The sequence below is a fragment of the Xyrauchen texanus genome, chromosome 12 (genome assembly GCF_025860055.1).
Source record: "Xyrauchen texanus isolate HMW12.3.18 chromosome 12, RBS_HiC_50CHRs, whole genome shotgun sequence".
Taxonomy (NCBI): domain Eukaryota; kingdom Metazoa; phylum Chordata; class Actinopteri; order Cypriniformes; family Catostomidae; genus Xyrauchen; species Xyrauchen texanus.
This window is the reverse complement of record NC_068287.1, coordinates 32436816-32447652: the sequence shown is the minus strand read 5'-3', so window position 1 is coordinate 32447652 and position 10837 is coordinate 32436816. Positions and strand designations below refer to the sequence as shown.

Here is a 10837-nt window from a genome sequence, read left to right as displayed (position 1 = left end):
TAACTCATTATTAACTACCCATGAACTATAATCAACAGGATCCGGGTTCACAAGCCATACCTAAGTTTCAACTTAGCCTAGTTGCGTAAATGGGCACAAAGTCACAATTTATGCACTATTAAATATGTGAGCACTGCACCATTAAATTTAGGTAGGACGTCACCCTATGTATAAACTAAATATTAAAATATTATAAATAAACTAAAATCCTATAATATATATATCTTATATGTATATTTTAGGCTTTTGGTTTATTTATAATATTTTATCAAGCTACATTGCCAGCCTTCTCCACCTTGAACCTCCTTCTCCAGAAACAGAAGTCATCCATCTTTCTTCTCCATGAAGAGGTAAAATAGGAAGGTCGGCCCATGCTTCTGCCAATAATGTATTAAGTTTGGCAATTTTTTCAGTAGCCAATATGTCTTTGTTCAAATGGTATTTGAAAATATTTTCTGAAATACAACTTTGTAGATGACAAAGTTTGTTCGCAAGTTGTGCTCGAGGTTTCTAAAGCCAGTAGCAATACAGAGTTGAGAATTGCATGACATCCACTACAAAGACCCAGCGAGCCAACTGCCAGGTAATGCTCTCAAGTATCACATAAGCAGATACACATACTTCATCTGCTCACTGACCAAAAAGAGACTGTTTATTTTGTCACTGACGTGGTGGGACATACTTAAAGAGGGCTATTCAAGTTAGCAATTGTGGTTATTCTCAGTTGTTAATGAACTCTGTAAAGAAACCCATGGTTAATAAGAATACATTTTATTCTTATTAACTTATTATCTTATTAACTTACCTGTTCCTATTTCATACTGCTTTATCTCTTTGGTAGGAGAAAATGTTGGATATACAACTTGGGCTACGCTCAATCGGCTCCTTGATACAGAAGATATAACACCTCAACATGTGCAGAGGTTCCAACAGTCAGCACAGGCTTTCTGGTGAGGGTGGTGGAATATGCACTAGAGAAAATACCCCTAAGAGAGGCCCTACTCAAGCACACAACATTTGTTGATGTCCAGCAGATGACAAGAGTGTGATGTTGTAGATGCCTTATACTTTGTCGACAGGTAAGGGTTTCCTTAATTAATATTTATTATTCCTCTTTTATTTCCTATATTATATTTTGAATAGATTGTGAAGTTTGATGTTCACAAAACAAACCCTGTTGTGTACATTGTGTTCTTTTTAGGTTAACTGAACTACATCCATACCAGGGACCCCAAGAGCATGATCAGCTCAGCGAGGAGTTCCTCGAATATCAATTGATGGACATCCCCATGCCCCAAGACCCAGCCACTATCGACATTGAGGGTTTTTGGGGGAATGTGTCATCAATGAAGAATAGGGTAAGAGATATTCTACACCCTTTGACATTTACTTAATCAACTTAATGAATGTGAATCAAAATTAAGAGTAATTAGGCCTCCTTGGTTCATTTTGTTTAAAGATGACCAGTTTGAGCAGATTTGGAAGGCTGTCTAAGATTGCCAAACTGGTTTTAGTTCTTCCCCACTCGAATGCAGATTCAGAGAGAGTGTTCGAATAAGGTGGGTTTGATCAAATCAAAACTAGGAAGAGTTTGGCTCTGGACGGAATGCTATCATCGATCATGATGGTGAAAATGGCTGATCTTGAGCCACAGTGCTTTAAGTGGGAGCCCCTACCCCTTTAATAAAGGCATCAAAATGTGCAACAAACACTTACAACACAAAGCACCATTCATAAGCTGAAATGTGAACACACATACACACAGCTTGACATACATGCTCAGGGCAAGTTCTGCAATCTTACTGTATGTGTACTTTATGTACATTGAGCACTGCTGTTCAGTTGGTTTGTTTATGGCCAAATTTCTTTTTATTTTTGATACATTTGTATTTGTGAAATATATAAACAATTTATTTTATTTTAATCAATTTGTCTGTCTTTTATCAGATTTACCAATTGTTATAATTTCTATTTGTGCTTGTCAATTATGAACAATATGTAAAATTGAACTGCTAGCAAAAACTGCCACTGCTGCAAATATTTAAGTGGCTCCTCCCCTAACAGATGTAATCTCACTCCAAACTTTTGATAAAACTTGAGATTTCAGTGAAATACAAATGGTAAATGTCTGCACTTATATAGCACCTTTTTAACCTTAGCGGTATTCAAATCGCTTTACACTGCGTCTCATTCACCCATTCACACGCACACTCACACACTAATGATGGCAGAGTTGCCATGCAAGGCACTAGCCTGCCATTGGGAGCAACTTGGGGTTAAGTGTCTTGCCCAAGGACACTTCGGCATGTGGAGTCGTGTGGGCCAGGAATTGAACCAGCAACCCTGTGATTAGTGGACAACCCGCTCACCACCTGAGCCACAGCCGCCCTATATCAATGTGTCAATCTTCCACCAAGATGCTTTACATGAACTAAATCTCTTTTAAAACATATACCAACTCAAAAGAAATCCAAACATACCTGTTAAGCCATACAAGACACTTTTGAATTATTTATAAGGTGTGATTTGTCTCTCTCTCTATATCTCCTAATGTCAAATCGTAAGCGCAAAAAATGCAAATGTTAGCACTAAATATGTTCAAATAACAAAATTAATTCAAATACTCCCCATAACGTCATCACAATAGATATTATGAACACTCTTGACTTCTATCCTTAATTCAGCCATACAAAACATCCAATAATGGCAAGAACAAATTACCTTTCAAATTTAATTAATACACATTCTAATAGACCAAAGATTTTATTTTCAACTATGAATTTGGCAATAAATCCAAACTGTCATTATAATGCTGCTCCCTCTAAGGCGATCTGTGATAAATTCATGACTTTTTTCCAAGAGAAAATTAATACTATTCGCTCGTCTTTCACCAATACTCTATCAGGTATTGTATTTAATTCGGTTACTGGTTCTGCTGCTTTCTCTGGTTTTCAGCATGACTCTCTCTCTGATCTTAGTGAAATGATTAGTGATATGAGGCCCACTACCTCTCCACATGATATTGTTCCATGTAATGTTTTAAAAACAACTTTTGCTACTATCGGTCCAATACAAATAATTATAAATTCTTCACTAGAAAATGGTATTGTCCCAGGATGTTTTAAACATGCAGCAGTGAAACCTCTACTTAAGAAACCGGGCTTAGATCAAAATTGCTTAAACAACTATCGGCCTGTTTCCAAGCTGCCATTTCTGTCAAAGTTATTAGAGAAGGTGGTGCTATCCCAATTACTTCCATTTTTAAAGTCAACAGACATTTTTGAACCTCTACAATCAGGTTTTACAGCTAATCATAGCACAGAATCAGCTTTGCTGAAAGTATTTAATGATTTACTGTCTACGGTTGACTCTGGGAAAAGTGCTGTATTAATTCTGTTAGACCTTACTGCTGCTTTTGATACAGTGGATCATAGCATTCTCCTTTCGAGGTTGGAACATTGGGCTGGTAATAAAGAGCACAGCACTAGAGTGGTTTAAATCTTATCTTACAGATAGGGTTTTTTCTGTTAATATGGATCAGTTCTCTTCATCTGTAGCTCCTGTTCTCTGTGGGGTTCCTCAGGGATCCATTCTGGGGCCAATTCTTTTTAATTTGTATATGCTCCCTCTTGGAAATATTATTAGGAGACATAATATTTTGTTTCATTTTTACGCTGATGATACACAAATTTATCTGCCTTTAAAATCAGGTGATTCTGTTCAACACCTCTTGGAATGTATTGAAGACATAAAAAAGTGGTTATCGAGTAACTTTCTCCAGTTAAACAATGATAAGACTGAAATGATTATTTTTGGTTCTGCTGAATCTAGAATCGCTCTTGCTAACAAGCTTGGCCAACACTTCCGCCATGTTAATTCACATGTGAGGAATCTTGGTGTCATTATAGATTCTGACTTGGGCTTAGTCCGACAAATAAATTCAGTAGTGAAAAATAGTTTTTATCAGTTAAGAATAATTTCTAATTTTAAATCAGTTTTATCTTTTCAAGACCTGGAGACTGTTATTCATGCTTTTATCACCTCTCGATTGGATTATTGTAATTCTCTTTATGTTGGTCTTCCTCAATCCTCTCTTTTCCGTCTTCAACTGGTTCAAAATGCTGCAGCCAGATTTTTGACATCATCTAAAAAAAGGGATCATATTACACCAATCCTGGCCTCGCTGCATTGGCTTCCTGTTTATTTTAGGATTCAATTTAAAATACTGTCGTTTGTTTTTAAGGCTCTTAATAACCAGGCCCCGTCATATATTAGGGATTTAATACAGCCATACTTACCAACTAGGTCTTTAAGATCTGAAGACAAAATGTTATTGCATATTCCTCGGTCACGTTGTATACGCAAGGGTGATACAGCATTTGCAGTTGCTGCCCCTAGGCCATGGAATCAGCTACCACTTGACATTAGACAAGCTTCATCACTGTCTACTTTTAAACGTAGGCTTAAAACGCATTTTTATTCTCGAGCGTTTTGCAGTATTAAATGAGATTGTCTTTTTATTTTATTTTATTTTTATGACGTGTTTGTTTTATGAATGTATTGTATATTCATATGTACTTGGTGTGTTTGTTTTATTTTAATGTATTGCATATTCATCTGTACAGCACTTCGGTCAGCTTTGCTGTGTTTGAGTGTGCTTTAGAAATACATTTTACTTACTTTATATTTTTGTTCTATTTTTTATTTAAATTTTTTTTAGTGTTGTTGTTGTATTGCTTGTGCACTGGACGCTTCTGTCACCAAGACAAATTCCTTGTATGTGTTAGCATACTTGGCAATAAAGCTCATTCTGATTCTGATATTGACACATAAGCTGCTGCAGACAGTCGGAAGACAGTTAATGAATGACGAAAGAATACCTTTTAAAATGTGATATAATACCAGGACACAAAGATAAAAAGAGATACAGCCCACTTGTACCTTGTATCCAGCACAATTACAAAACCACTTCTTCCTTGTTCCTCCAGCAATCTCAGTAGTGTGTTATTTATGACCGGGACACTTGGAATGTGTATAAATAAATGAAACATTTAAAAGGGATATAATTTTTTGTCAGGACAAATATATGGTCAAAACGGAGGATGAGGAGAATGAGTATCTTCCCTCACAATGGCACAGCTCTGGGAAACCTGGGACGTACTGCGAATGAAATCCAACAGGAAGTTGAGAACGGTAAGCCATGTTTTTTAAAGAATTTGATATGGATGGTGGTGCATTTATTGGACATGTAGGACAAAATAGAATTTAGATTGTTACAAAAAGGTTACAGATTGAACAAGATATACTGTGTTCAGTAAGACAGGCTGTTTTTATACTTGTGACCCCAGATACATCTGAATTGGTATCGGATATTGTTAACCGGTCAGCCAGAGCCAGAATTCAAGCCATACGGTCCTTGCCCATGTCATATAATGAAAGGAGAAGAATCAGGTTACATCTTTATAATATGTCTATACAACATGTATTTATATCATAATCATAATATATACATAATTCTATCTTTTCTCTAAAATTGAATTTATACTTTCCTCAACAGGAGCAGAGTGATCTCTGTCAAACTCTCAAAGACCATTTTCCCTGTGGACTGTAGTCAGCAGGTCTCACGGGTAAGAGGATTAAAGATAACTACACTACATGGCCAAAAGTAATGTGGACACCCCCTTCTAATTAACGGGTTAGACTTGGCCCTTTTATTTCAATGAAGACTAATGCTGACACATATAATGACATTCTAGAGAATTTTGCTCAGTTTGGGGAGGGCCCTTTTCTCCAGACTGTAAACAAAATGAGGTCAATAAAGAAAAGGTTTACCATGATTTTTAGTAGAATATTTCAGCTCTGTAGGTCCAAACAATGCAAGTGAATGGATGCCAAAACTTTGAAGTTCCAAAAATCACATGAAGGTAACAAAAGAAATCCATAAGACTCCAGTGGTTTAATCCATGTCTTTAAAAGCGATATGATAAGTGTAGGTGATAAACAGATCAATATTTAAGTAATTTTAAGTAAAACAATTATTTAAATATTTCTCACCCAAAGTGATTGCAGACACATTTAAACCACTGGAGTGGTATAGATTAATATTATGCTGCATTTATGTGATTTTTGGACCTTCAAATTTCTAGCCACCACTCACTTGCATTTTATGGATCAACAGAGCTCAAATATTTTTCTAAAAATCTTCACTTGTGATCTGCAAGTCATACACACCTGGGATGGAATGAGGGTGAGTAAATGAGAGAATTTACATTATTGGGTGAACTATCCCTGTAATGCCAATGATTGTGAAATAAATGTTCAACAAACATTCACAAAGGTGTGGTGTTTAGGTGTCCATCTACTTTTGACTCATATAGTATATAATTTAACTTGCAAAATCAGATTTTATAATGTTTCAAATTCCTAAAAGTACTGAATGCATCTCTTATAGAGCCTCCTCTTCAGTCTTTCCGCAGATTTGGTGTCACTCTGGCATCAGCCAGGCAGCATTTGGTTGTGTGGCAAAGCACTCTGAAGGAGATAGGGGGCAGGTTCGGCACTTCCGTTCTCTCCTACTTCCTGTTTCTTAAATGGTTGCTGAACTTCAACCTCTTCTCCTTGATCATCAACTTCTGCCTCATCACAATCCCCCAAATTGTGCATGCACCCAATATCACTAGTGTCACAGGGTTCAGAGGTCTTGAGCTCCTCACTGGAGTGGTGAGCTGAGTCTAAATAATACAGTCTTTAATCAAACAGAGTGACTATTTGCATCCCAATAGTCTATTGAAAAAATAGAAATTCATGACAAACTCTTTTGTAAGTGTCGCTGCAGTGGTGTGGTGCGTAACAGCAGTGCAAATGTGCCTTTTCAACCCGAGTTCGATTCCGTGATTGTCGCACTCTTTTTCCCATTCTGTTTCATGCCTCCTCTCTTAATATTTTCTTAAATACTACTTATAATAATACATAACAATGAATATAAAGGTAGTTTTACTGTAGTAATATTGCTGTAACCATATTTTTCAGCTTTGATGCTATTAACAATGGTGTAACTACAGTAATATGGTCTTGTTTATACAGTAAACATGTTTAATTTTGTGGTTATGATTTTACTACAAAATACCATGGTGCTGTAGTAAAACAATGGTTAATTTTTGTCAAAGAAGGTTAGGGGTAGATAATGGTGTAGTGTGTTTGTGGGACTCTAAATAAACACAATAAACATGCTGCTGAGATGCCCCAATACCGTTAGTATATAATTAGGGGTGCAAATAGTATCTGCCATTATTAGTTTGTGGTGCAAATCATTTTTGCCACTATTGGCACTGGCATGTAAATAGCATCTACATTTCTTTGCACCATGGTGCAAGTACCATCTGCCTTAAATAACACTATTGCTATAAAAATCTGTTGAGTTTGTAATGAATCAATATGTGTCCATAGGGTTATTTCAACCAGACTGTGCTGTTTTATGGTGGCTATAATGGTGAAGTGATTGTATCCAGCCCAGCCTACAACATGCAATTGGCTTATTTTTTCACCATAGCTGCATACCTGGTGTTTTGTGGGGTGTCTCTTATCTACAGGTAAGGTGTTTAGAGATAGACTAGTTTAATTAGATCTAATGCCTTTACAGTATGACAGGCTTGCTTTGTAGTTTTGTAGATGTTTTATCTTACATATGTATGTCAGCATAGCATTTACACATTTCACAGAGTGCTAATATGGACATTTTGTGCAGAATCCATCAAAAAAATTATAATAAATGTTTAATAACGCAGACAGCTTATGAATATTATGACTGATGCCAAGCCAGTAAACGCAACAAAAAATTATTGTTTTCCACCTCTTCAGCATCTCCAAATCCTTTCAGCAGAACTTTGTGTTAGAGTCAGGACCTGTCTCTGGAAGAGAATGGCATCTGCTGTGCAGCTGGGATTTCAGTGTTGTCAATGAGAAAGCCATACAGAACAACAAGAACAACCTCGGCATTCAACTGAAGGTTCATACCTGAAAATCTTCTTGAGATCAACCTTCAGTGTCATCCCTTGTGTTTCCATTGGTTTATTTTGGCTGTGTCTTCCAGGAGTCTTTATCAGAACGGTTACAGAAGAACATCACAATATCGATGTCTGACAGGATAAAGCATCTGTCTCTCAACCTACTCTCCTGGCTCCTCTCTTTGGGACTTGCCATAGGCTCCTGTGCAGGCATCTACTTTCTGGGGATTAATCAGAGTGACACAAAGGTGCATTCACAGTGTTGTCTTCACAAAGAACACACATTTTGTATGTGTGTGCTTCCAAAACTTGTACATCATATTTTTGTCAGCACAGCTAATTTAAAATAAATGAATATTAGGACTTGTACAACAAACACAGAGTTACATTTCTTTCAAATTCAGCTGAATTTAACACTGCAAAGAGGTGTCCTGACAATCTTTTGACATTCTACTTTCAGTCTTTATCTGCCTGCATGTCCCAATGTTGTGCATGTGTTTTGCTGCAGAACTCCGATTTGAATCACAATCCAAATGATTTGAAGGCTGAGGCATCTACTTTGCTTCTGCCTGTGGTCGTGTCACTCATCAACCTGACTGTGCCTCTCCTCTACTCCCTCATTGACAAAATGGAGCGTTACTCTAACCCGTGGGCAAAGATCTACATCAGCATCATAAGGTGTGATCATTGTTATAATGTAACAGTTACCATACCTAGAGAGAAGCATCAGATTTCTTCAGCTGACATCATTAGATGATCTCACCTTTATGACATAACTTCTCACCTTTATGACATAACTCTAATTTTTTTTTGTCCTTAGAAACGTTATTTTAAAGATGTCTATTCTTGGAATTCTTTGCTATTACTGGCTGCATTTTGTGTCCGTGAATATTCCAGTAGGTTGACTGAATGTTCTTTTTCTGTTATGGTTACTAGTTCAGCATGGTTTTGTATCTCTTTCTAGTATGTTGCTGACAAGCTTGTGTGTTTTGTGAAATGTTCTTGATCTAGTGTTGGGAGTCGTTTGTGGGCCAGAGTGTCTATCGATTGCTGATAATTGACTTCATATTCTGCCTACTTGGCACTTTCTTTGGGGAATTCCTACGCAAGTGAGTCAAAATGAAGGAAGTCAAGTATCTTTTTGGTTTAAAAATGACTGTTGAAAATTAACTAACTGTAGCTGATCAGAGATGGTAAAAGATGGTAAAAGGTTTCTACTTGCCATTTTAGTAGATGCTTTCAATTCCAGTCAGTCAGTTCAACAACTGCTGGAACTTCCCCTAGTAGTAACCTGAGGTTAAGTCCTTTGTTTATGGTAAGGGCACTTACACACTAGAGAATGCACTTGTGGAGTGTTTGACGGATGCGTAAAACCTGTTTTGACAGAGGGGAAATAGTCGAGTCAGTTTGAAATCAAGTAGGAATACATGAAACTGGATTTCCAAAAGCACAACTGGACCTGCCTCTCAAACATTCTCACTGGTCAACAAACCTTAAAGGCAGGGTTCCCACACTTTTCAAGGCACAGGTTATTTCTAGGACATTTTATGTGCCCAACGGGTGTATTTTTTAAGTAAAACACACACGAGAGGACATGATGTATATTGTTGTTATTGAATGGTAATTTTTAGCTGAATTCATTACACACATTAATTTTGAATCATTCAGCACATGAAGATTATATATATATATATATATATATAAAATTCAGTCACAGCCTTTTGCACACAGCTTTATTAGATTTTTCAAATTTTCTATGTCTGAAAAAACACATTGCAAAATTCCAGATTTTCCAGGATGCATAGGAAACCTGAAGTGCGTTAGAGCAAAAGCTAAAAAAAAATTATTTCAGAAAACACTTGCGTTTTTCCTCCATATGCATTCGATACACCATTCACATGCAAATCAATGAATTCACAACATTCCCTGATATAACGTAAACTCTGTAGGTGCCCCAAGTGGCACTAGAGGAAGTGGTTTGCATTACAGTTCTATTCATGAGCTTACAGTGGCTTCTTCCATATAATATGAGTAACTACTTAACTGATTAAGTCTGAAACTAAATCAATATATTAACTTTTATTTCACTTTTTCAAAATGGCTACAGTGTAATTGGAACCACATGTGTTCTGAGGCTTGGTGTCCCAGAGTTTGACATTGCTAGGAATGTACTCGATCTGATCTATGCACAGACTCTGTCTTGGTAAGTCAATATTGATATCTCTTCAGTTCTATACTTGTGTGTGTGTGTGTGTGTGTGTGTGTGTGTGTGTGTGTGTGTGTATATATATATATATATACATATATACACCTTCCAGCTGATTCGAGTGTCTCCTCTCTTCTATCTGTCTCTTCCCAGGATTGGAATTTACTTCTCCCCCCTCCTTCCTGTAATGCAAGTCATTAAACTGTTTATCATTTTTTACCTGAAAAAGGTAAGTGTCTTGTCCTTGTATAGCATGTACTGGTCTGGTGAGAACTTGGCCCTCAATCTTTTGGCTCCTGTTTCAGATCAGTCTGAGTGTGAACTGCCAGCCTCCCAAACACACCGGCAGAGCCGCCCAGATGCAGACAGTCTTCATCGCTTTACTCTTTTGCCCCTCGTTTTTGGGTGCGCTGTCCATGGTGGCATATACAGTGTGGAGGTGTGATTCCCCAATCCATCCATCTGTTCTGGTTTATCACTTGGCATCTCATCCTGAGTGTTGTTGACTGCTACATAATTTGCTTAAGCTGTATAGATTTGTTAATGTTCTTAAATGATAGTTCACACAAAAAAACAATTTTGTCATCACTTACTTTCCCTCATGTTGTTCCAAACCCGTATAACTTTC

At 37.0% G+C, this 10837-nt stretch overlaps 1 protein-coding gene across 2 annotated transcripts in view; it reads left to right on the top strand.

Annotated features, from left to right (window-relative positions):
• The first annotated feature begins 961 nt into the window (after nucleotides 1–961).
• Nucleotides 962–10837, top strand: part of LOC127652803 (transmembrane channel-like protein 5) — a 13542-nt gene continuing 3666 nt past the window's right edge. The window contains exons 1-15 of one of the 2 annotated variants that reach the window (XM_052139197.1): nucleotides 962–1079; nucleotides 1202–1358; nucleotides 5078–5193; nucleotides 5349–5451; nucleotides 5558–5627; nucleotides 6466–6720; nucleotides 7447–7589; nucleotides 7858–8005; nucleotides 8090–8251; nucleotides 8512–8681; nucleotides 8824–8899; nucleotides 9015–9112; nucleotides 10111–10206; nucleotides 10363–10438; nucleotides 10515–10648. In XM_052139197.1, the coding sequence (XP_051995157.1) occupies nucleotides 5103–5193; nucleotides 5349–5451; nucleotides 5558–5627; nucleotides 6466–6720; nucleotides 7447–7589; nucleotides 7858–8005; nucleotides 8090–8251; nucleotides 8512–8681; nucleotides 8824–8899; nucleotides 9015–9112; nucleotides 10111–10206; nucleotides 10363–10438; nucleotides 10515–10648 (1622 nt within the window). In that variant the 5' untranslated portion in view covers nucleotides 962–1079; nucleotides 1202–1358; nucleotides 5078–5102. Of the gene's footprint in view, nucleotides 1080–1201; nucleotides 1359–4974; nucleotides 5194–5348; nucleotides 5452–5557; nucleotides 5628–6465; nucleotides 6721–7446; nucleotides 7590–7857; nucleotides 8006–8089; nucleotides 8252–8511; nucleotides 8682–8823; nucleotides 8900–9014; nucleotides 9113–10110; nucleotides 10207–10362; nucleotides 10439–10514; nucleotides 10649–10837 lie in introns of those variants that run through there. The other variant, XR_007971756.1, reaches the window with a different exon arrangement.